General features: G+C 43.2%; 1 protein-coding gene across 1 annotated transcript in view; it reads right to left on the bottom strand.

Annotated features, from left to right (window-relative positions):
* Nucleotides 1–27,067, bottom strand: part of ITGA9 (integrin subunit alpha 9) — a 230,376-nt gene that overhangs the window by 190,655 nt on the left and 12,654 nt on the right. Inside the window, exons 4-11 of the mRNA XM_056335484.1 lie at nt 22,947–23,070; nt 14,940–15,007; nt 12,518–12,647; nt 10,880–10,965; nt 8,222–8,290; nt 4,845–4,982; nt 2,579–2,684; nt 1,038–1,132 (exon numbers count right to left, since the gene is read on the bottom strand). Of these exons, the coding sequence (XP_056191459.1) occupies nt 1,038–1,132; nt 2,579–2,684; nt 4,845–4,982; nt 8,222–8,290; nt 10,880–10,965; nt 12,518–12,647; nt 14,940–15,007; nt 22,947–23,070 (816 nt within the window). The remainder of the gene's footprint in view (nt 1–1,037; nt 1,133–2,578; nt 2,685–4,844; nt 4,983–8,221; nt 8,291–10,879; nt 10,966–12,517; nt 12,648–14,939; nt 15,008–22,946; nt 23,071–27,067) is intronic.

Raw genomic sequence — 27,067 nt, forward strand, 5'->3', positions numbered from 1 at the left:
AAAATCTGACCCTTTTCAGCAAGAATTGGAAATCTCCAGGTTTTCCAACAGCCAGAGAAGAACAGCAAGAAATGGGCAGAAACCTCCACATGCCACACAGTAATGCATTTCAGAAATATCCAGAAAGTCATTCAACATCTTTTTTTTTTCTAAAAAGCAGCACATGGCATATACACGGTCAAAGGAAGAAGGACTAAACTTCTATGGACTGTTAGAAGAGTCTCCAATATAACCACTAAACTCTTTAATTCTTCTTAAAATGATTTACCATGAAGGATCCCACCCAGAAACAAAACAAAACAACCAGAACTTCAAACACATGGAAGGAGGGAATATTCAGGCTCCCTGAAAAAAAGAAACATGCTAGACAGAAACCAGGGGACACATGTTGGGCAGCATGAGCACAAAATTAATCTTCTCTACCGCCTGGCTACAGCAGCTAAATTGCACTGTGTCATCTCTGCACAAGATGCTATAGCATATCCCAGCTGAGACTTCACTTCACAGTAACGGTTAGGGGAATGGCACCCAAGAACGGCCTTGTGATACATTGTCACATCGCAAGGAGGAGGCCAACAAGATGGGTAAAGAGGCTTCTGCAGGGCACAAAAGAAAACTGACTACCTCTTCCTTCTCACTAAGCCTGCTTCTGCAGGAAGAAAATGCAGCCTCCTAACTCCCCACTGGGCTCTCCATAATTTGTATGCTCAACGTCTCCATGTTTTAACTTCTTCTCTGCGGCAGTATTATTTCTAGAAACTGACAGTCAAACCCTAAGACTTTATTTGCTTCAAAAAGGAAGCTACAGCTGATAGCTATAACAAAAGATAGCGAAAAATATCTTCTGACTAACATAACTTTACCCTACAAGCATAGATATTGAAAAACATCGGGAGAAGCCACCTTCACACAGGACTGAGAAAAGAATGTAGAGCTATGACAAAGCTACCCATAAAGGGACCCCTAAGTATGGTTTATTTCTGCAGGCCCTGGGAAAGCGACTTCAGATAGGTATCATAAACAACAACGTCACATACCATAGAATACTGAGGTACGATACCATTGGCATCCCCATGGTAGATGTACACTGCTCCTATGTAGTTATCCTCCTTAGGTGCTCCAATGGCAACATCTGTAGAACAGTACAGATTATAAACATTTCATAATTCATTCCATTAATCCAAATTTCTCCCAATTTTAGAAGCCAGCTATCCATAGGAAAATAACTCCCCATGACAAAGATGATCAGCAGCTCACGTGAACCTGGCTAGGAGGAACTGTTTGATTTAAGGAAGAACTCATGTTAAGATAAACTTAAAAAAACCCACAAATGTATACGAATTTGCACATGCATGTGGCTCTGCTGTGCCTAATTAGAAATGTGCTTGTTATGAAAATGTGTTTATTCACTAGCAACCATGATCAAAAAGTTATTTTAGAATCCTTTCATATCAAAATCTCCAACCCAGGGCAACACCAGCTTTGTGAACCAAGACAGAATTGGCAAAACATTTATTGTAGTATTATATTAAGTTTGCTTGAAAATCCAAGGCTCCAGAATGAGGCTGGGTATATCAAATGGATAGGCAGGAAGAAAAAAAGGCTGCTGAGGGTGCACTTTCAAATTACATTTGATCCCATTTAACTGCAAACTCCTGCAGAAAGAGTGCTCCCACCTCCCATTCTCCTCTCTTCGTCGGATCTAGTGACTACACAGCTGCTAACATTAAACTCTTCCCAATGGCTTCATAGCCACGGACTGATTCAACACACTCTGCTCTCTCTCCATCACAGTCGACCCACAAGAAGCAGCAAGAACACAAAAATGCATGTCCAGGTGCAGAGCAAGAGCATGCCTACCATCTGTGAGGGCAATCTGCAACGTTTGGATTAGGCTTAATGGGCTACCATGCCCTGAGTGGGCTGGAAAAAAATCAATTCAGGCACACAGAGTAAGTCATCCTTTGTTTGGAAGTCCTTAATCTGCACTGCCAGAAATCAGGGCAGAAAGGTGCCAGCGTCAACACTTTGCTCTCACCTATTGCTATCACAGCATCGGGCCTCACACCAAGTAGCCTTCAAAAGGAGCAGAGATAGAATAAAGCAAAGAGAGAAATTATTAATAGAGTACATGCTATCAAGACTGAGAAGCTACTTCTAAATTACACATCATGCTAAGAAACGTGATTAGGTCAACAAAACTGGAAAGGCTTGAAGACATAAGGAAATGGGAAAGAAGAAAGAAGTCAGACATAAGTTTTGTTTAGGTTGTGGGTATCTAAAGCCTTTTATAAACCATACAGGGAAGAAGAAAATGCAACAGGCAAGGAAAGCAATGCAGTGTTAATGAGATTGGGGTGCAAGCTGCAAGGACATGAACTAAACCCACCTCAAGGACAATCAGTTACAAAAGACTTTTGCAGACAAATCCTACACAAGCACATATAACCTTTGTGCAAGTCCAGGGTTTGGAGGAGCAATAGATGCCACATAGCACCCAGCCATGCAAGCAGACTGGCAGTGCTGCCAGTCCTGCTGGCATTTCCAAAGAAACATCCCAGGAAGAAAGCACACCAACCTGGGAAGCCATCATCATCAATGTCACCAAGGGCAGCCATGCTCTCCCCAAAGTGTGCGTTGTAGGCGCTGTCACCGTCCAGGACAAGCTGCTCTTCCAGCACTCCCTAGCAAGCAGGAAATAAAAACAGTGTCAGGGAAACGGTGCAAGCCCTGGATGAGGTGAGCTTTCCCACGGGACGTGCCCATGCACTGTGGGAAGCAGCTGGGGCAGAGCTGCAGCCTAGCTCTCACCCTCACTACACATGGATCACCTGGGTGCTAGAAATAGTATTTATTTGGATGTTTAACCTTCTGTCTTTTTGTTTTAAGGGAGGTGGGGCAGGGGGGTGAAGAAGCACACGAGTGATACAACTAAAATGCTAATTTAACTAAATGATAACCCAATGATGTAACTAAAAGCAGTCATAGGGCTTGGTGAGCTCATGAAGGTTTCCAGATGCCTAAAACGTAACAGCCCAGAGTTTGTTCTGCTGGCAGATTACATCTGAGGAGTGAAATCCTCAGTCCAGGCTTATTCAGCTAAACTCCAATGAGCTGAGGAGAATTCTCCCCTAAGCAAAGAACATTTGGGCAATTGGATTTGAAAACTCTTTAAGTATTGGACAGAGGGATTAAAGCAAAGTCCCCCCAAAGCCTTCTGAAATTAAGAATAAGAAAAGAGATTCAATGAAATAAACATTCAGAGGAAAGTTCAGAATAAAGTAGCTTTGTACTCCTATGCCATGAGAAGCCTTATATGGATCTGGTATTTCTTGACCACCCAGTTTCTGGTCAGATACATAAGCTTTAGTTTCTTGCAGTCTTCCCTCAAGGGGAAAGGAACATTTCCACAAGAAAACAACATTTAGTTATGCAATCCAACTTTGTACCCACCTCAAGGGTTGTTTTGGTTTGGTTTTGCTTCCTTTGTGAATGAGAGTAAACTGCCCTCTGGAACATGTAATAAAATCTTTTTCTTGGCTGCAGGGAGTTGCTGACTTTAAGAAAATCCCACATAATGAAATTGAAACACAACAGAGAGGAGACAGGCAGGCCTGTATGTGCAACTCCTTTCTTTGCAGTCCTCACAGGGAAGGGCAAAATATAAGTGTTTTAAATCTAGTATGACTATGCATGCTTGTATTACAATGCAGTTTGCTCTGATCGGCTGCAATGACTTCTTAAGCAATGGTGCTTGCAGTATGAAACAGTTTGAAATGTCCAAGTCCCAAAATGAAACCCACAGTCCTGCAAACCATTGCTGCTGTAAGTAATTCTTGCTGCAGGAGCATAAGAAACTCCTGCTAGCTTCTTGGCTGTTTTATTAAAAAAGATAAATAACTTATACACACTCTCACTGTGAGCAGGAAATGTGGGCTATTTGCTTGGCCTGAGGGCCCAGCAGCAACACTTCAGTATAAGAACTGGGAGAGCCTGCGGATCAAACTGAAACAGTAAAGCTCCTTTAAAGGAGAAGTGATAACAGAAAATAAAATTACACGAAAAGCAATTCTGAAGTCTCCCAAATGCTGCCTGTCAGACTTGTGGTGAATGTTAAGTCCAGCATAAACAAACTCCATACATCAAAGTTCACAAGATACTGATGAAACCAACAAGTTTCATTTTAGTCCATAACAACTTCTTTGAGACAGCAGGTTTGGGACATGAACAATTATTAAATATTTAATAAGATGTAAGACCCCATTGTTTTCCTATAAATACAACATGAGAATGATCTTGTTTTGCCCATGCAAGTAAGTTCAGACTTCTCCAACACTGTTGTTGGGTCATGTGAAATTCAACAGTTCCAGCTGATAGGAACTTCCCCTGAAGTCGATCTGTGGGGGATAATGTAAATATAACACGAATTCAATCTCTGATTTTTCTCCACAAGGTCTCCTAAATCCCCAGACATTTGTGTTCTAATTTGTAGGTCCTAATGACCACCCAAAACACAAAGGAAACTCAGTCAAAGCTGCTGAGTCTTACTTGGGTTTGGCATCAAATTCATGTAAAGCCACAAATACCACCAAGTTTCAACACAAAACCAGAAACTTGCCCAGACCTCCTCGAAAGATTCACAGCTCTGTGATAAATGTGGGCTGGCATATGGGAAACCACGATACCAGATGAGTTTTCCGTGACTTCATCCTCTGCCAGAGACCTCCAGAGCCCAACTATTTGAGACATCAAGTTTCACCAGGCAGTGCTGGAAAGACATTAGCGTTACCCTGCCCAGACCCACACCCTCATCCCTTACCAAGTCATCTCCTGTACATACTCACGTTTCCTCTGTTGATATAGACTGTGACTTGACCCTCATCTCTGATCTCAGAAAACATAGGTGCTCCGACCAGCAGGTCTGACAACCCGTCAGAGTTCAGATCAACTGCACATAAGGAGGAGCCAAAGTAAGAGCCCATCTGTAACCAAGCCGAGTCACAACAAAGCATTCAGTATCTGCCCACACACAGGAGGAAATCATTTAGGCTTTCTTTTTTTTTTTTTTTTTTTTTTAAATCGATGACTTGCTGCTTTATCATTCACAAGTAGTCCTACAGAGAAAGCTTAGGGGATAATCTGGCAGGAATTAAACACTTCACTGTAACACTGCATCAGCTTGGTTGTTTTACCAACAGAATAAAACTTATATCCTGGGCCATGCTTAAGTGAGACACTTAAAGAGATTGCTTAGACTAGCTTTCACTTGTCAAAAGCTTAAAACCAGGAATATGTGAAATAAGTTTCCCAAACTAAGACCTGGCTAGTGATTATTCATGCCCAGTGCCAGACTTCCTAAAGAGACTTGAAGTTGGGTACCACAGATCTTCTGGGAATACCTTAAACAAATAAAGAAAAGAAAAAAGAAAAATAGGCGAGGGGTAGGGTACCCATGAAAAGAGGCATCTAAAATTACCTCTATTGTGGACTATCTTCCCCTGCTCTATTTGTATCTGTTTGTATCCGTCACCTTCAAATAGCGGTACCAGTTATGGGGTTTGATCATAGCCTTTCCTCTCATGTACAGGCAGGTAAGGTGACACAAAAAGACTTCCAATAAAAGCTTTCCAGTTGACACACAAAAAAACTTAAGCCACTTTCAATCTCCAGTTATTATTACTTGATAAAAGTTAATTGCTTAAATTTAAGAAATAAATTTCATTACATATTTTTTTATATGGGTTAACAGTAAATGCTAACAATTTCCCAGCCAGCATTCACATTACGAATTTGAAAACACATTCAAACACAAAGAGGAAACCAAAAGCAAGCGTGTTATTCCACCCTTATTTCATTCACTTCTGCTAAGGTACTACAAGGCATACTCTTTGAGAGTAAGTACAAACCATAGTCTCAAAATTAAAAGCAGCTTCCACAGGAAAATTGGAAAGATACCGCTTCTTATTTGAAACTGAAAGCTGTTTACGTAGCAGGAAAAATTGAGGTTACCGAAATAATTATTTAGGTTAAAAAGAATGAATCACATTTCTTGCATGCTTTTACATTCCTCATTGTGGATCTCTGACCCACTGCCTTCCAGGCCTGGTAAGTTTAGATGCACGAGCCAGAGCTACTGGGCATGCTAGGAGATGGGCAGCAGCAACTCTGTTCTGTTCAGTCCTTAAGATTTAAAAGCTGCTAAATATATATACTGGGGTGACTTAAGGATAGAGTTTCAGTTTGTAATTCAGATTTTTGTGTTTGTGTGGGTTTAAGGTCAGACCTCAAACATCATTTGATTCCAGTTATTTTGTAGCTTCAGTTCCCTTGTGGATTTTTTATTTGTTGTTGTTTTTTGGGTTTTTTTAATCCACTAAGGCTTTAAAACAAATTTCTCATGGGTAAGGAGCGAAAGTTATGAGAAGCATTTCACTATGTATTCAGGCAGTTTTCAGGGAAAGGTTATTATTTACTTAACTACAACATGGTATGTCTGAAGCATGGGTGAGTTCACGGTGCTGTGAGAACCTGAAGTTTGTGCACTTAACATTTGTACCAAGGCACTGCATTTTCTGTTCTCTTGTCTGCATTTGATTTCCTAGTTCACCCTCCAGCAATAAAAAAAGGGAAGGAAGAAACTGGCCTGCTTTTAACATCTGTCTAACAAGAATGTCAGAGCAATGAACTTTCACACCACTGGGAAAGACACAGCATTTTGTGAGAGATCATTTCCAGGCAGCGCTTATTGCTGAGCATGTCTGGTTGTATTTCAATCCCAAAAGAAAGCATGATTTAGGACAGCCTTCACTTTAGAATAAAATTCTCATTAGGATTCTAGAGAATTTGTAGGAGAGATGCTAACGCAGAAGGAGGAAAGGACAGCCTAGAACTACTTGAAGGATGTAAATACTTGATTAGTTAAGTTACATATAAGACTAACACAATTAAATTGAAAAAGGAAAGTTTTTGGCTGAGACCGGGAAACTTCCTGATAGCTCTGTTTATTAGGTTGAGGAATAGTTCTCCAGGAGCACATCCTTAGGGACACTTAAAACTCAACAGGGAAAGAAATGAACAGGAAGCAATCAAACACAGGAGATGCCCTGGATGAACTGGGAGGTATTTTCCTTTCAAGCTGTCTGCAATTCTGCTAGAGCAGAGAAAGACAAATTTTAGAGAGACCCTAAAATACAAGTCACAGCATCCTTGTAGGTATACATCCTTGCAGTTTTTCCCTGCTTCAGGCACATTTTTAAAGATTGCAACTGTGTTTTGTTGGGGAAAAATAACAAAATATGCTAACACTCTGAACTTGATAATACAGCCAAACACTTTAGATCCTTCTGAGGATGACAGGTTTTCTTAGAGCCAGAAGCCCCCAGTAACCTTTTTCTTCTGTATTTCCTCTCCTTCCAGGAGAAGACAGGCAACCCCAGGTAAGGGGTATCATTTCTTCACTGTATTATTCCCAAAGACGCTGTTTTGCTATTAACCTATAGTTAGACATACTGTCCACTTCATTGCCCCTGTAACACACCTCCAGCAAGCCCACAGCGAAGAATACAAGCTGTTCACCATTCAAACACAGCACCACACAGGGGGAAGCTGGATCTCACTAGCATTCACTAAATTTCATTGAGGGGGTGGGGGGAGGAAAGTAGTTCATCTCTGAGACAACAGTCCTAACAGCAAAATGCAGAACTGATTCATGGTGGGAAAGGGGAAATCATCATCTCTTGAGGCAATGAAGCTGTTCCTTCAGAAAACAGCATAACTAATATATCCCGCTGTCACAGCAGGACACAGAAAAACAGACTGGGGCTTTGTGTATTAAACTAAGCTCCAGGCTACCCACATCTCCCAGTAACATCTACTAAGAGGAAATCTCTGCATCTAGGCTCACCTGGCACCCCAAGTCCCACAGCTCAGAACACACTGCTACAGTTGCGTAAGGCTAAAGAAAACGACTAGAACAATTTTCAACAAGAGCTTTAATTTCAGTCACATGGGCATTGAGCAGACATTGCAGTCATGACTGCTACAGGAGAAAGGGTGTACAGCTGGTCTGCACAACAGGTTTAGCTTTTCTGGGAGGATAAGAAGAAACAGAATTTGCTTGACAACTCATGAAGCAGTGGAATGTAAATGATGCTCTGAGATGACCCTGCCATTATTTCTACCTTCTCTACTTAAAAGAAAACACACATATGTAAAAGCTCACCTTTTTTCCTGAAGCCTGAAAAATCTTTATTAGAGAGCCTGATCGTCTGTCTGTTCTGAAAATATAAACCTGAAATGTGAAAAAAGAAAAAAGTTAACAAATACTAATTACAAAGCGCATAATGGCATGGCATTGGTGCTTTCCAAATAATATCTATATCATGATCATGGTGTGTCAAGATCCAATTTCATGACCACTTTACTGCTCAGCCTTCTTTTAAAAGACAAAACAGAGTTACGCATTCCCCTGATGAATCACAGGCCTCTTATCATAAGAAATGCTTGAACAGTAACTTGTCATCTACTTTTTTAGTGCGCATGTGTGTATGTGCACATGTGGGTATTTAAAAGCAACTAGTAAAGCAACTTTCCAATCCTCAAACAAGTGACATCTGGAGACTGCCTGGAAATGAGCAGGGGAAAAAGCTGAAAAGGCATAACCCTGCTCCCCTTCCCTTATCCAGCCTTCCCTTCTCAAGGACACGTGCCTGCACGTACTGCACTACAAATTTCACGATGCTTTAGCAAAGGTCAGAGCAGAAATCCCAGTTGGACCACCCAAGGCACTTGCACTGTTTCTGTCTGAAACAATCTGTAAATCAGAAAACTATTCAAACAGTCCACTCGTTGCTCATTTGCACAGCAGAAACTGTTTAACCTGGAACTCTTGGGGATAAAAGTATTGACATGAGTTCAGTAACAGATCTTGTACCACAATTTGAGATCTAAAATTCACGGCTTGTAGAAAGCGACTCCCTTCAACAGAAAGGCTGGCTCAGTCAGCCTTTACAATCTTCCAGCATCTGACAGGCTCCCTCCTAGCAAGCGCTCACGCAGTTTACAGGACAGAGGATCCGTTACTTCCAAGGCCAGGTGGCAGAGCCAAGCACTTGATATCGTTGAATATGGGGCGAGCTATTACTAGGTGGTAAGACAGAGTTCAAAGCTGTTTTCAGCTGAAAACACAGCACAGATTCACTGTGGACACTTGCCCCAGGTATAAAGGGCTGCCTAGGTTTTGCAGTGACATGTTTAGCAGCGAGAACCAGGTGTCACAGCTCCAAAATCAGTCTTAACTAATGACACTTTTGGTGACTTTGGAGAAATTACTCAGTTTCATTAAGAATCTTGGCTTTACCTTCAGTAAAAGGGTGTGACAATGCTGATCACTCTCTATCAGGGAAGTGGAAAGTATTAGCTTATTAGAGAGTGTGGAAAGCACAACAGGACTGCTCAGCATAATGTCCTGTACTCAACACCTCTTACTGCCTCTTTGCCATGGGTTTCTGCTACCCACAACCCATGCCAAGGGAGAGTAATACGAGCTTTTGTAACTAGAGCACCAGTCTTTAAACTGCAGGGCCAGCTGCTTTCTCATGGAACTCATGTTAGCAGCTGGTTTTCCCCTCTCCTTTTACAGAAATTAAATGTGTTCCACACAGAAAACAGGCTGGAAGGAAGGTGCATTAGAGCAGCCCTAACAGAGCACCTGGGTAAAGGAGACTACATCTTTTCCACGCACATATCCTCTCAGTAGCAACTGCATTGCTACTCCATGTGTCCTAGTCATGCCAGATCAGGTGTATGTGCCACGTTCATCCTCTACTTTTATTCCATTTTTCCCACTTGCACTGCTATCCCCTGGGACATGGTTACCACCAAAAATAATCTTCCTAAGCCAAGGGATAGTGTTCCTGGTAGTGGAGACCTCTCACTCCTTCTTGGTATGACTCAGCTACAATTCATGTCCCTATGGAGCATGGAAGATGGAAGGCGGCTGCAGGACAACTCTGCTCAAGCACACAGTGGTAGCAGGTCCCCAGAGGACTGGACTTTGAAAAAAAGAGGGACAAAAGCAGATCCATTACAAGCCTTCCCTCCTTCTTCCAGTTCCCACTTCTCCACCTTTGGTTCAGAAGTGTATAAGGGTCACAGTGCTCACCCTCAACGGGGTTCCCCAGATAGCAGCCGGGTACTTGGTACAGGAACACCAGGCACACCTAACTCACCAGCCATTTCCAACTAGCCACTCACTTTCTTACATCTTGGGACATCAAATATATGTATACCTACAGGAAAACTTTTTTTTTTTTCTTTTTCTCCTTTTCAAGAGCCTATCACCAAGATTTCTAAGTACAGCTGGTAGCAACACAGATTCTAATCCACTAAACATCAAAGTATTATTAAGTTTTAAGAGGGACATCAATCACCTAGTAAATGGCTTTTCATGCTATTAGAGATGCTACCCTGAAGTAAATACCGAAATAGTCAAATGTATGAAGAAAACAAGCAGAAGCCAAACTCTCTTTTCCAAGATTTTTTCATTTCCAGGCAAGGTTGAAGTGATAATTATATGTTACAAATGCTAAACAAAAGCAGTGTGAGAGAAATGTTGCCTATGTCTTGCTAAAATAACTATTGTAAGGATTGAGTGGGAGAGAGAGGAAAGAGGGGGGTGAGGGATGTGAGGCACCAGGAGGGACAGGTCAAGAAAATTTGATTACTTCATCAAACTACCTCACCTCTCCCCTGCTCAGTACTCCAAAACTACCTTGTAGGCAAAAATCTCTTGGCTTCCCAAGATATGTGGCAACCGCATCAGTATTACTTTTTTTGCCCCGTTGCATCTGACCACATTATTGTTTCACAAAAGCCGCACCTTTCCGATGCCTCCATCCTGGGGAGCTCCTCCAACAACATCCGTGGTAGTCGGCTGAGAGAAATGACCTGCTGTCACCGCATATCCTGAGCGGGAGATGGGGTGGGGTAGGTGAGGAGAATAAAAATAAATAAATAAATAAGTAATCATGAAAGGAAAGAGCCTGAGAAACAGGTCAGCCAGCTGGATCACGCTCATTGGGTTTCACTGCTCCTCCTGGGCTGCATATTGGCAGCGTTCAACAACCATTCTGCTTGGGATGCACCAATATTCTGCTCAAAAGTTCACAGCAATGGGAAGTGACAGTACGCCCTCCAGTACTCTTCGAAAAGCTGAAGAAGAAAGGTGTGTGTGGAGCTGGGCATGGAACACACAAAGCAGGTACAAGGAGTAGTTTGGTAACCATGAGTCCAGAAAGGGAAGCAGTAAAACAGGAACAAGCACACACGCAGAGACCAAAGAAACCGCATCACCACAGAGAAAGTTTCACATCAAAGAGCAACAGTCCCACATCGACCAGACCCAAGTGTCCTCCTTTGGCTAAAATCACTGCTGAGGATGGCTTGGAAAATTACATGCCTTTTCGGTCAACAGGGAGAGTGGAGGACAGTAGGCAAAGAGGTCAGAGAAGTTAATGGCCTAAAAAGACTTTTATTTAGGCAAGAAGAAATATGGGAGGATAGATCAAAGAAAGAAAGAGTGTATTTGAAAGAAGGAGATCAAAGATTCAGTCTTATTTGATATATTAAAATGATATATAATGACTAAAGATGAGTACTTTCCTTCTAAGGCTGTCTTGTACTTGCCTTGCTCTTCTGCTGTAAATTATGAGGCTCCTGTCTACAGGGTAAACACTATAATTCAGGTCTGTCAGTGGCAAATCCTATTTATGTCCTCAAATATGTATATATACACTTCTTTAGCTATCACCAAGCCGTATCTTCTAAGTGGTATTTTTTTAAAGACTAAAGGTTAAGGAGAAAATGAGAGGTCAGTGTGAGTCTTTAGTCAAACAATATCAAACTACTGACTGAAATGCCTCCTAGGTCTCAGCAGTCAGGCACTGGGGATTAGGTGGAAGCCTTTAAATTAAGTATTTTAGGGATGTTAGCTGGTTTTAGAGCAAGTAAAACCAAACTGAAGACGTACTCAAACCTACAGCAAATCCTTTCACAAGCTCCTTCTGTTGCCAATGACTCAATTATATGGTGCTGGTTTTGGTGAAATAAATTTGTATCTGCAATATGCATTCTGTAATTATTTGTTGTACACATTTTAAAGACAGATCTAATCAGACATGCAGTCTAAACAATGACAAATAACTTTTTTGTCACAGGGCAAAGGCAGGAATGTAGGAGGCCCACTACCATCCAACCTGCTTTTCAGTTGAACTGCATTTTCTATATTAATCAAAAAAATCACAGCAAAGTTTTTTTTAAAAACAAGCAAACAAAAATGGAATATTATTTGCTTATATTTTTTCCAAGTAAGTAACTCTTTAATTCAGACATTCTTCCTTTTATGTTTTTCATAAAAATACATGACCCCAAAAAATCAGTATCACCTTTATAGCATCAAAGCCTTGAATACGTTGTTGCACTGATCCATTCTCACAGTGAGCACCAGAGAACTGCTTACCGAGGTACGTGTACCGCCTGGCTATCACAGCATCATCATTCAGCTTGAAATATGTGTTGTCAGTGAGATTCAGTACTTTGACAGTTCCTGTCCAATAATAAGATCCCGGTGCTCCCATGATGACCAACTCCTACAACAGGAAAAACAGAAGGGTGTGGTGGGAAAAATAAGGAAGAAAAAAAAAAATCAAAACTGCACAAAAATTCATGCATTACACAGTAATGGAGAAGGGACAGAATACTAACTTAGAACACCAATTATAATTCCATCTGTAGCGATCTCCATTCTGCGTGCATGTAGAAAGTATCCTTTCCAAGCACAGAGGTCACTGCACACATCCTAGAGATATATGGTCTGCCCGTTCATGGCCCACTTCTAAATCAGCTGTTCTACCACTTCAGTAGAAGACTTTCCTCAGCCTTACTAACCATCAAATATATCCCCACTAACAGAGTCTTCCCAAAAATCTCTCTCCACCTGCTGCCTTTCCCAACCATCCTCCAGAAGACAGAAGACCTTCACCAAGTGACAGAAATGCCCCAGCCCACCCAGACCCACCACTCAGCTACAGACCATGTCACTATGCTGGCTGACATGCTATACCAACTAATCATGAAGGATACAGCACAAAGGACTTTGATTTTACGCCTATGAAGCTAAAGAGCTGCCATACACTCAACAATCAGCATGTGTGTTATGCTGTGGTTGGAACATTTTGCCTTCTGTGTCATCAGATACACTCTGCAAGAGACAACCTGGCTATAGTTCATTACAGACATCCAGCATGATGCAGGATTTAAAAAGACTAGAAATCAGGCAAAGTTTGATCCAGCACCCAAAGGCAGATGCTCATGGATAATGTTTTTTAATCAAAATCCAAGGTACATTTGCACGCAAGAGAGACTGAGAAAACATTGCCCCAGAATATCTAGCATCCTTGCAGAAAAACCTTACTCCTGGATGTAGTTTTAAATACTGCCAGCAAGGGACCAAATTAAGCCTGGGAAGCATTAAGGTAAATTCTTCATCCCTGAAGGAGACACAAGGACAGCTGCTTTGCCTCACATTTCTGTCCAATGCAAAGCCATGGGTGGACTCCATCCTTGTGGGAAAATGTTCCTATGTCTGAGATCCCTTCGGGTGACCAGTTCCAGTCAGGGGCAGATGTTAAACAAGGGATTTTCCTAGTAAGACTATGGGGACAGGACTGAAAACCCAACCAAAGAGCAGGACATACTTGGCAACAGATTTTTTTCCTTGGGAGGGGCCATGCCCTTGAGGTCAAAGGATCATTTACCGGCAGGAACAACTACCATCAGCCGTGCTGAATATACGGTAGGGGCTTGCCTGTTTGACCCAAAAAGTCATTTATCTACGTTTCCTGCTCAGTGAGCTGCCATCAGGCTAAAGCAATGAAAGTTCAAAGATATCTTTTGAACTAGGGTAGCAAAGAAGGATTTAAAGCATGGGAACACAAACAGGCTGGAGAGAGCAGACGAGCCAGGAAACAGCTGCTGCTGGCTGAACATCCAGTTATCAGACGGTGCCACTGTGGCAACGTTGCCTGCCATCCCAGTTTACTCAGAAATCACCTTCTGCCATTTCAGAGAGGACACCTTTATTCTGCTTATATCAGCCTGGACAATAAATTCTGCAGAATTAGAAAAGTGAGTATATACTTGACATGACAGTAATAAGGAGCCTGATGCTGAAATAGCTTTTATTTTTCCTTAAAAAACCAAACCAAAACAAACAAACAAAAAAAAAAAACCAAAAAAACCCCAACCCTAAAACGTTACAAAAAACATTACATACATAAGGGAACAAATTCATCTTTGACATAAATAAAACATGGCTGATAGACTTCTGTCCAGGAAAGAATATGGCCCAATATTTAAAACAGCTCTGGAGCATATATTTTTACCACACTATTTTTTCTCCATCTTTTTGCAATAAAGAACTGAAAAAAAAGTGTTTAGCTTATGTACATATATGTGCATATACATAGTCACATATATACATATACCCACATTACACATACATAAACAAAACTGTTCAGGGAGGACTGTCTTATATCATCACTTAACAAGTTAATGTTAGACACAGAAATACCTTTATGCAAAATTTTTGGGATGTACACAATAAAAACATTCCTTGAGGATGCTTCCCAGAGTCAATTCATTTATTCTTGTCCACAGACCTTGAGAGGCACATACACTTACATATGAACCACTGAACAGGTGTGAAAAATGCAGGTTCCCTGGAGGCCAGACAAGGCAGGAGGGTGTCTGCTGGCAGGAAGGGGCCATCTCCAGCACCCAGCCCACTCTCCAAGCTGTGCTCGGGACTCCACTCCTGGGGCATGTAGCAGAAGAGCCACTCAACATCCCCATCAGTTCTCTGTGTGTGCGCCCCTACTCACCTCGGTGAAGAAGCCCGCAATCCCTGCCTGGCATGAGCCGTGCTCCTCCCCATACTTCTTCTTGTACTCTGGATGGGAGAATGGAAGAAAACAAACCACGGTCATCCCTGGCACAGCATACACTCTCCCCCCCTGAGCCCTCTGCACCACTACACACAGAGCCTGCAGAGATACCAGCATGCAGGGCTCCTGAGTTTTAACAATGCCTGGCACCACTGTGCACCATGGCACCCTCACCCACACTGTGGGGTAAAGTAAGGGACCTGAAAGTGGGGGGACAGCCAGTGTGCTGCCTAGGGAGACACTAAACAAGCAGCATCACAGTTACATGGTAACAGCAGCAGCATCACCCCAGTAAAGGTGCGTAAGAACAGGCTTCCACCTCTGGCAGCCAGATGAGCACAGCTGGAAAGGGAGGAGAAAAAGGAGAGGCACATGCCTACATGCCACTGACCTTGCACTAAAAGGTTTAATTCTCAGGCCCATCGCTACCTCAGAGAAATGAAGTGATTTTTTCCCCTACAATGACAGTCACCCAAGCCCCCATAAACACTGCTGGTAAATAGATGCTTCAGGACACCAGCCCCAGGAGGGAGGTAGTGAGTGAGGAGAGGCCGCTGCATTTCTGAGTGATCAGACAAGTGTCTCATTTAAGCGATGCTCAAGTCTGCTGCTTTTAATGGCCACCTGCTCAGAGCTCCCAGTCCACAGGGGACCCAACCAGCATCACTACAGTTTTTGTTTCTGTATTTTATGTAGCAATTGTTTCCTCTATCAAACCTGAGGAATTTTTACTTTTTTTACTTTATCTTTTTGCAAAAGAAGAAAAAATATTTTTAGAAATACATTAAGTTGAGGGCAGGGGACTAAGAAAATAACTTTCCACCATGCTTTAATCCAAATGTTTTCAGTTCAATAGCATTTGAAACTTAAAAGCTGGATCAGAACCTTTGCAGGTTTTTTCTAGAGCATTATTTTCAAATATTTACCATACTAATGAGTGCCCAGCTTCAGCATATTGCCACTTCCTGCATATTAGAGTCATTCAGGCTCCAAAAACATTCACCCTATAGCCTGATAATTGTGATTTGAATTTTTTTTTTCCATAAGCACCATTATCTCATTGCTAAATGATAAAAATTTTAATGAAATCAATAAGCAATTGCCTCTTTGGAACCAAGCAAGTTCCTTTTCAGTTGCATTTTATCTTATTGAAGATTAAGAGGAATTAATTATGAACTGCTGCCTTCTCTCATAATTTTTTCAAAATATTGTCTGTGTATATATATCCACACACATACATACACACACATACACACACTCATTCCCCCTTTATATATTATATATAGCCTCTTCCCAGCATCATAAAGATGCTCAGATTTTAAGGAATGTGCTGAAGTCACACCAGTTGCACAGGGAGAGGTTTAATTGGAGATCCTGCATAACAGTAACTTGATCCACAAATTACAGGCAAAATACCTAACACCCTTGGCTGAGGCAGGGTCCTATCAAAACAGATGTGTGTCCCAGCAGACCAGGAGGGCCAGAAGCACACTTGGTCTCACACACACAAATGTCCTACATTCCTAGTGGGAATGCATGACAACAATTCCACTGAGAAATGAAGACTGTATTTGCTCATATCTATTCAGAAAGTGCTAGGACTCTGAATCACTAGTTTTCTACATACATAGAAATAGGCGCTTCTCGCCTGGGGAAAAAAATATCTGTTTATTGATATGAACATTTTTTTATTCAGAGGGCTGAGGAGATGAGGTTTCTCCTTCTGGCATTTCCTGACAAATAATGCCGTGCACGGCCTAAAGGCCCTGCCATCGCTATGGCTGGGTTCCCATCTTTGTACAGGACAAAACGCAAGTTCCACATCCATCCCATTCAGAGGCTTTCACTCCCAGCCAAGGTTTTCCCTTTACACAATGTACTGAACTTCAAACAGACTTTGCCTTTTCCCGGTTTTGCACTGCACTAGACCTACTGTAACTCAAAACAAACACTAGCCATTGTGGCCCCAGAGGTCTGGAAGCACCATTCTGCCTCACCTGCTGTGCTTGGCAGGAGGCTTTTGTAATGCCGAGCTCAAGGCTTTAGAGACTGCCTTCTGAAATCCCACTTCACCGCACATTTATTTATTTATTTTTATGGAGGGCAAACAAGAGCTGTGCCCAGCCTGCCACAGAGCCATAGCTGCCATGGCCTCCAGGCCCCCAGCCACCACAAGACCACAGCGCCCACCATCCCCTTGGGCACCAGAGGCTGTGGCCCTGGCTAGGTCTTACTCACCACCCAGGTGATGACATGGCCTCTTAAAAGCCAAATAAGCCCACCCATCACCCGGGGTACAAGGCAGAGGATTTCTTAAGAATATTTTTGTTTTGAGAGCAAGCCTTGACGGCGCTTTGTGTAAGGCCCTTAATCAACCACGGCAAGTGGACCCCATCGACAATCTGATGGATATAAAATGTCATACTTCCCTATAAAATTGCATTACATTTGGCTCACTGTTTCTTTAAGTGCCTCCTTCAAAACAAAACCAGCTCAATTGGCTTTAAAATGAAAGAGGGAAACTGCCATAGGACATTTAACTCACACACTGAAGGATTTAGGTCAGGCCAATGACGCCATAACGGCAGGGAATGCCTCAGTGCGGGATGGATGGCAAATCAAGTTTGTTTCTGATTTTGGATTTTCAAATGTCTCCTTTTCTTCTTTTATAAACAGGCAACACACAAGAGCCTCAAACATAATGGCGGCTTCCCCAGCCATCAGTGCTTTGCCATAGACATAGTAACCCCAGCCGCCAGAGAGACCCCCTCCCACAGTGCCCATGACCACGAGCGGTCCCCCTCGCACCAGCTGGCCCCTGAATTCAGCTGCAAACTAAAAACAAGGGCATGCAAAACCGTAGAAGGGCAGAAGGAATGGTGGCAGCTTCAGCAATGGAACAAGGCAGTTATTGAATCCGTAGCTTCACGTGGTTGTGTTTAAACAATGTGCAAAATTGCTATGTTACTTAAGATAAACAGGATTTTCTTCTGATAAAGCACTATGTGCACAAAAATTAAACTGTTTCTCCAATCAAGTCAAAAAGCTTATTGAATTCACAGCATTGTTTCATTACAATATTAAATTTGCCTACTTTAAAAATAAATTAAAAAAAAGAAAAAGAAAAGAGAGACCAAATTCAGATCTCAGAGTAACTTGAAACAAAAGTCCCAATATCAGAGGACACAACACAGCTGATTTTCATCAGCAATAAATGTATAGAAAAAGAACAGAAACACATCATTGTTTTCATTGCCAAACAACAAAAAAACCAAATCATTCTTTAAATGAACAGAATTACTATTAACTGCAATGCATAAGGAATGGCAAAGATTTGCACGATAATAGTTGCACAGTAAACTGAGTCGGTACGCTCACTGAAGCTCATACTTCCAAAAACATTGTTCATGGCTTTATATGAAGTTCAGTGTTTTTAAAGTCACTTACATTGCCAGTACTATCTGTCAAACTAATGGCCCTACATTTCACTTAAATAACTAGTTATGCTTTGGTTTTAAACAGTGGATAGATGGATCGCAGCATTTCAAGTAAATGCAGAGTTTGGATATACGCGGTGCTTCTGTGAACTTAAGAAAAGACATCAAAACATTTTGACTTGAATAAATACCTGACAATACTTCTCAGGAAAAAGAATACAGCTTACAGAAGAAGAATAAATGGATTCATTACAGTAATGAGGTATAGCACGCAGTATTGATGCAAAACAATGACCATCCTTCCTCCCTACAGGTATCAAGCCTCCACGCTATCATTATGAGCTCTGAGAACATCACACAGAGATTAACCTCTTTCCCTAACACCTCTGAAAGGGAAAACAGCTTTAGTGACATTTTGCAAGAGGAAACAGAAGCACAGAGACCCAAACATCCCAGACATGAAGGCTATTCAAGCATTTAAAGCTCCACTGACACAGAGGAGAGGTCAGCACCACGGTGTGGGGGCACCCAGACAGATACAGTTCTCCAGGGAGCCAACAGCCCAGTCCAGACAAGACACTAGGCTCCTGGATTTCCAGCATAACCCTTTCAGCACAGAACCATCCCTCCCCATCAGCCCACCTAACTTCCATCTGAAGCAGTACATTCCCCCCCCCCCCCCCCCGCCAAGCAGGGCTCCTTTCCACCCATGCAACCATGATCACAGCCCCCCATCTGGGACAGTCATGTCCCAGCACTACAGGCTTCTGCCTCTTCCCTAGAGCTGATCTGCTTCTCCCAAGCACCAGGTGAGCCAAAGAGGCATGAAAACCAAGATTGCTTCTACCTCCCCTCCACTTCGGTGCACAGCAGTGACACCTGTCACTCGTACAACAGTGCCAGCCATCCATCAATGCAGTGAAACAATCAGCCAGCAGGAAACTGTGTAGTCACTGTGTCAGCTCACAGCTTTTGCACACCTGAATAGCAACATTTGCATTAAGTTTAGATATTGCATAGAGTGGATTTGGTAGTTTCATGTAGCTCCAGGCAATAACTGCTGTCATGAACAGAGCCTTTGTTTTTACACTTCTTTATTGTACTTTCTCATCTGCCCGCAGACTGCTGTGCACCCCTGATTACACAGGCTGCAAGCCACTAAACTAACTGCTGCAGCAACAGCTGACAGCAAAGCAGTAAGATGTGGCTGAGTCTGGAAGAGGTGACTGCCTCGCCTCTCTGACACTGAAGATGTGCCATGAATACATACATAAAGAAAAAAAAAAAAAAAAAAAAGAGAGAGAGGATGGTAGCAGTTTGTAGCCATGATGATCTCAGGTTATAAGAGAGGTAAGGCTGAGGAAGAAGTAACTGGATAAAACTATATACAAACAAAATGGATAAGCTGTGATGTGTGATGATTCTAAAAGCTAATGTTCCTCAACTTCCCCTCTGAGCAAGTGTCTCTAAAAGTCTCCAAGCAAGTATCAATGCCACAACATAGCATAAGCACCAGAGTGCAATAAAATCCTGTATCTACCATCTTCACAGATGGAAGCAAAGTGACTAGTTACAGTAAACTATAATTTGCACTGGAAGCCTCTTCCTTCCCATCTTACAGTGCTTTACTACTCTAGGAAGAAACAGTAGTAATCTTCTGACCTAGCATTGTGGTATTGGGTTTGCACCACAAAGCAGGGATGTTTTGATGGCTTGCAAAAAAACAGATGTGGTCTGGACCCTGTAGGAAAGTTTGTTTATCCCTTTGGAGGCAAGGCACGTGAGCATGTGCTGTTCCCCTTATTTACTAACCAAAGGGTCCATCAGTCTTCCCCACCTCCACCAACAATTCCTACGGCAGCAGAGGAGTAGGAAATCATCCCAGCTCTCCCTATCAGCTGGGCTGCTTCTCACAGTAGACACCGCCACCCTTCTGCTTTGCAAACTGAATGCATGGGGGGAATGAAGAGACAGCTCCCCTTTTTTTAGAAGGCCATTAAAACTACAAGAAAAATAACCAAGTGAAAGCACTGCCTGGAAGGCTGTGGCTCCATACACCAGCTATACCACAAAGGACATCCAGTTCATCTATACCAGATTAGCTCCTACTCAGAGAGATTGCATTTAACTGTTAGGCTTGCTGCTGTTCTCATTAGCTCTCAATCGCTTCCAGACTTCTGTCAGCCCTTTCAGGGAAGCCGGACAAGAATAAGATGGATTGAGACTACTATGTTGTTGCACCACTACCATCCAGTCAGGAAATTTCCATTTCCTCCTTTGTCTTTAATTATTAATCCTGCTTTATGCGGACAGAAAACATACCGTATGCATTAAGTATGTCTGTTCCAAGGTCAGACTCCTCTCCGCTTCTGGCACAAGACTTTTGTTACACAAGCGAATAATCTGTCTCAAGACGCACACACACAGAGAAATGGTTGGGGACTGATGTGCACTCAGCTGGGCTGCACCTTTTGCCAGTTTGGTGAAGGTCAGCTCTGCTTGGGGACCATGCGGCCACATGAGCCTCTCATGGGGCTTGTCAACTTAGCTGTGTTAACGAGGGGGCTTCTGGAAACGAGCATGTGACCGCCTGCACCCATTCATGCATGGCAAGTCCCAGGTAAGGCTGAGACACCAGGACCTCGGCAGCTGAAGGCGTGCTCCCCAGTGCAGGGTTTGCAGCCATGGCTCTGGCAGCTGCCCGGCGATGGCCGCAGAGGCTTTCTGCGTAACAGCACTTCAGCTGCATTACACATCGTGTTTATTACCCCTACCAGACGCTTCTCCCCTTTGGGCTGTCCCCAGGGTCAGCGGAGGAGAATTTCTTCTGCTGATTCCAGAAAGTGAAGGAAACTAGTTACAAGGATGACTGCAATCTTATTTCACAGCACACCTCAAACACCAAACCCCTCTGCATGAAGTACCACATCTATCTCTTTGAGCTTCTTTTATCGAAACCTAAAAGATCCAGGAGTACACAAATGCAGCCACTCCTCATGATAGTTTGTTATTTCATGTTGGGGGGGGGGGGGGGGGGGGAGGGGAGAAAATCAGTCCCAAACCTCCAATTTTCACTCTAGCATGGAGTGAAATTAAGCCAACATCGTACTGCACCAGCCCTGCCAACTTTCCACTGGCTGCTCTGCGTGTACTAGGCCCACACATTTCTATTTTCTAGCAATTCCTGGCAAATATCCTGTCAGATTAGCAGCAGTTTTACTCTGAAGACATGACGCACAGAAAAACACAAGTGGCTCATCTCTTCCAGAAACCACCTCCTTGCCACAACTTCAAGCAAGCTGCTTTTAAGGTGGCACAGGAGCAGTGACACAGGGAGCCCCAGCAGCTTCCCCACGCATGCTAATTGACCATAAAGTTAATACTGGATGATTTGCCGTACACTACCTCAGTGTGAGGTCTTATCCTGGCTTTGCTGACAAATGCAAAAGAAAAAAAAATAATAATGGGCAAATACAATAGGACGGTGCTCACAACAGGAAGGCTTACATAGTTTACTTGTATTCTGCTGCAGAGCAGCTGGCGTGGCTGGGTCAATTGACTCAATCCCCCTCACATTTCAAATAATGACCAATTTCAAGGCTGGGAAATGCTCAGTGCATGAGTTTGGGCCATCTCAAGATGTATGAGTTTGCAGTGGCAGGTCCCAGAGCAAAGTCCAGAGGGAGGGGAGAAGCCACCTCAGGAGAAAGAGCGGGCATGGAGCAGACAAAGTTCTGTCACAGAGCTGGCTTTACAGGCTGCCAAGATGGGATGCGGCTGCTTGCCAGCATCAGGGAAACTTGCTTGGACATCCACTGCCTTATCCCTCTCCCACTTGGTAATGTCACCAACTGGCATAGTGCTGGCTGCTGCCATCTTTGGACCGGGGCGGGGGAATTAATAAATAAAATCAGAGTTCTTGCCTACAACAAACTCTGCTGCATCTTGACTTCTGAACTCCCACGCTTCTTCAAGCTCCTACAGGCAAGAGGGGAGAGAAGATGCCCAGGACAGGCAAGAAAAACCAAGAAGGTGCTTTCCCCCGAAACCTTTCTCTGAAGGCCAAGAAATCTTAGGAGACATCCTATCTTCTTCCTAACACCACACTCATGCCTCTGGTTTACTTAATTGCTGTTGGCTGAGCAGACACTGTCCTCTGAAGTCTTTAGGAAAGGAAACACGACACAAGAGTCTCATATGCACCAAAGCGCTAAAAAATTAAAATGCTGACGTTAAAATTAGAAGTGTGACCATGCACAGCGAGTCACAGGACTCATCCAGTCATTGTGCTACTCTCCCAACTTCATCTCAAACCCAGCCACCACACCAGCTGGGCTGCAAGGCAGCTGTATGTTAAAAAAAAAAACAACAAACAAACAAAACAAAACAAAAACCAGCAGTGATGGTTGCTGTGGATGGTTTTGGAAATAAAGGGAAAACACAACAGCTGTAAAATGATAGCACAGCAAGGCAGGTAAGCCCCACTCCCAGCCCCCACACTCCTTACCTTCATAACAGGGCAAGAGCTTCCTCCCGTTGGGCTGCAGGTTGGGGGGAATGATGTTGCAGAAGCCGTGGGGCAGGATGTACTCTGTCTCATAGTAGATGTTTTTCCAGCGATGTGCACATGCCTAAACAGATCAGATCACGTACATTATTGATCCAGAGACACGGGACAGCCTCTGACCAAGGCACAGCATGCATGACCAGGACCTCTCAGCATCACCTTCCCCCCACAACCCCACAACATCCTCATGTCCCACTCTTTCTAGATAAAGTGTCTTCTCACTGTTATCTTCTGCAACTCAGGATGCTGCCTGACCTGGCAGCTCAGATCTCAGCTTTCACATGTGCATGACTAGGAAAGCAACAGGTCTCAGAGCAGGACAGAGCCCATGCTAGAGATTTCAAGATCTCTCACTGTGTATGAATCCTTATGGCCCATGAAGCTTTTCTAACTAAAGATACACTAACAGAACTCAGCCAAGCCAGAAAAGGGGGGGAAACAAGGAAAAAAGACATTAAGAATACACGTAAGAAGATCGGAATGGATGCTTAGACTCAGATGGTTACTAAGACCGTATTAGAAGATCATCCCGCCAGAAAATGCCCGTGCGAGTCAAAGGCTTGTCTTTCTGGGAAGGGCAGCCTTGTTTCTGGTGACAGAAGAGCTAGGCCTCATTTACTGGTAACAAATTTAAGTGCAAATGCCAGAGGTTTTGTCACAACAGTGGCAATATCAGTCAAAGTGCAGATGATCTGCAGAGATCAGGGTACCTTTCTCTTTGTAGTGAAGAATAAGATCACTCTGCAAAACCAGAGGCAAACCAGTGTTACCAGGACACTTGCTCCCTACAACCACCGTACACAGTCCCACATACAAGTCCTCAGAACCCACTTGCTACAAAAATTAACACTGCATTGCTGCTAGACAAGCCACAAATTGCCTGATGCTCAGGGGTTAATTGGAATAAAAAGAAATGAAATGTGAAACAGCAAAGGCTTTGAACTTGAGCACATGCCGGGCCGTAGCTCCAGCTGGTCTAAGTCACTGAAGTCAGTGTAGATGTGTCAATTCATATCATTTCAGGCTTGGTCCCGTGTGAACAGAGCAGCCTCTATGCTACAAATCTTCTCCACGTACTTCCAGCTTCTCCTGGAAACTTTGTGTCAGCCCCCGTCACAATACCCACATTCGACCTAATCCTCCTCAGACAAGACACCTTCTGTCTTCCTTCCCTTTGTGCTACCCTACTTTTCTGCCGCAGCATCTCAGAGCTGCCCGTGGGAGCATCTCAACATCATTAAAAAATATACCCGTAAGACAGGCACAGTCATGTAACCTGCCCAGTAAAGGACCTGGGAAGCGTATCAACCACTGGGAAGCTCAAAATTCAATCCAGCAATCAACACAGGCCCCTTCCCACATACTTAACCCCAGAGAGACATAAAAGGGTAATAACACTGAATTTTTATTATTTAACTGAAACAGAACAAAACCAGTTGTGCACAAGCCTGCTCTGCTGTTCGCAGCGCTGCATTTGGAGTTCTGTATTTATTGCTTTCCTAACTTCCAGTACTCAAAGGAGAAGCACGTATCCTGAAGATAGCTATTGCAAAGGGATAATGGGGGCTCCGGGGGCTGTGGAAAGCTCTGCACCACACTGTGTGTCACAGGCTGCCACCCATGACATGAAGGATGCTTCTGATGGCACTCTGCTCAACAGCCAAATGCATGTGAGGAGTCCTGCAAGAGCAGCTTTGCAGACTCCCTTACGGGCTTTAAGGAAGCCCGGTGAGGATTTTAATCCCCATGCATCACCTATTTAAAATTCAACAGCAAAAAAAAAAAACCAAAAAAACAGCACATGAAACACTCATTTTCAGAGTAACCAGGAAAATAGTTTCTCTCCTGATGGATCTGTGCTGCGAGCATAAATATACACATGCACAGCCCTTTTAAAGACAGTATCATAAAGACACATACCATTAAAGTGACAATCAAGTCAACCCCAACTCCGGATATAGACTCAAACGGAAACAGACCAAGAGTATTTTTTAAAATTATGTAAAGATAAATAAAGGATTGTGATACTGTAAATTCCTCGACATTTTATATCTCAGAAACTGCAAGGGACTCACATAAATTAACCTGCTAATCTCTCCCAGAGGAGCACAAATGACAGAGTCGGGGAAAGCAGCAGCATTTCATCACAAGCAGGAGGCTTTGCTCAGGAGTGAGGCACAGGAGGTCAAGAAAGACAGAACACTAAGGAGAAAAAAAAAAAAAAAAAAGGAGCTGCCGCATAAGAAGTATGTTCAAAATCAGCTGCAGGCTGTGGGCTCAGTTTAACACTTCTGGGCATACTTACCTAAGCTGTTAAGGTTTGGTTTTGGGGTTTTTTTTAATGATCACTTTTCTATACCTCAGCATGCCATGTGTTCAGGCACACTGCAGTTCACCACTGACTGCCTGAGTCTGCAGACAGCTCATAACTGCAGCTCCAAGAGATGAGCTCCACCTCTGCAATCTCAGCAGGGGCTTCCCCAGACTCCCCCATACCACAGCTGTGGATTTTGACATTTTCCCAATGGACCAGAGTTCAGCAGCTCCTCTTCCTCTCCAAAACACTTTTCTGCAGCCAGGCAACCAGCACATTTGTCTCCCTGCCATGACAAAGCTTGTCCACAGCTGCTTTTTGTTCTCCTGCCTTCCCAAAAATGCTGAGCTGGATTACAGTATGTGGTCCCTGCATTATTCAGTGTTGCTGAGGCAAGGTGATGTGCTACCAAAGGTGGCTACAACCTTCCTTCTCCAATGGCACATGTCTGAGCAGGTCTGGGGAACAGAGATGAGTCACCCGAACTTAGATGCTGTGGAGAGGGTTTTTCTTTGGTTGGTTTGGGTTTTTTTTTTTCCCTTAAAGTGACTGCAAACAATTGACAGCTTATACGCCTTTCTTTACATGCAGACCATAGTGTATACATGCATACCCTGTGTACACCATCAGTACAATTTGGTGCTCAGCAGCTGCTGCTGGGACACAGACTCTGGCTCTGCCACAGAACAGGGAAGAAAGGATGTAAACTCTTGCAGCAAAATAAAATGCTTCTAAGCAAAGCACATGGAGCTCTCTTATTGATGGCAGACACTGCATTACTGTAATATAATGAATAGGCCATTTCAGAACTGCAACCACTTTGCTCTCTTCGGTATTGAATGCCAGCCATGAGCCCTGCACCATAGGAAAAGCAACACAAAAACACTCAGGCTTCACTTCAGAGGCCAAGTGACTCACCTGAATGCACGGTCCTCACAGAGCCCTCTACTGACTCTTAAAATCAGAGTCCAAACGAGGGACTACTCTATGAACCTGCTGCTGTCAGACCACTTCTGGTTTGCTCTTCCCTAGGAGGACTTTGGCTTTGCTGCAGCGATGGGGTGTTTTACCGACATACACACAATCACTAAATGTGCCAGTAAGTCAACTACTTAAAATGAAAAATAGCAGCACTTGATTATAAACAGAGTAACAGCAGGCGTGGCAGGTATTTAGGAAGAGCAAAACTGAAGAATGTGGCTTATCTCCAAATCATAATGTTCTGCACCCAGTTCCTCTCCCAGCAAAAGTAGAAGGAGGACTTTTGCCATTTCAGTTTGGAAAGAGCTGGCAATCTCAGCTGTATTATTGCAGCACAGAGATTTATGCAAAGATTGACTGATAGCACACCCAAGGACAGGAAGCCAGCTCTGCAAACCCAGAGCTTTTTTTAGCTAATCTTACTACTTCATTTGTTTAAATCCTCATTGTTTGATGCTTTTCTATTTAGTCTGTCACACAAATGTAAAACTCTGCTTCAGTAACATCCTGGCACAATATGGACTCAAACACAATCCATTTGGTACCAAACACCAGCTAAAGCCCCCCGCACACTCCTCACCTTCCCTACCACCCCTTTCCACTGAAGCCGGTACTCTTATCGGGCAGTTGAGGAAGGCTGATAAGACAGAAATTTAAGCCACTAAGCAGTTTCAAAAGCAAAAGCAACAACTTCTTTGCACAATCCACAGTTAAGCTATGAGACTAATTCCTCTAATACAGGATGTCAAGAGCATAAATATTTCAC

Source organism: Falco biarmicus, chromosome 4, assembly GCF_023638135.1.
Source record: "Falco biarmicus isolate bFalBia1 chromosome 4, bFalBia1.pri, whole genome shotgun sequence".
NCBI lineage: Eukaryota > Metazoa > Chordata > Aves > Falconiformes > Falconidae > Falco > Falco biarmicus.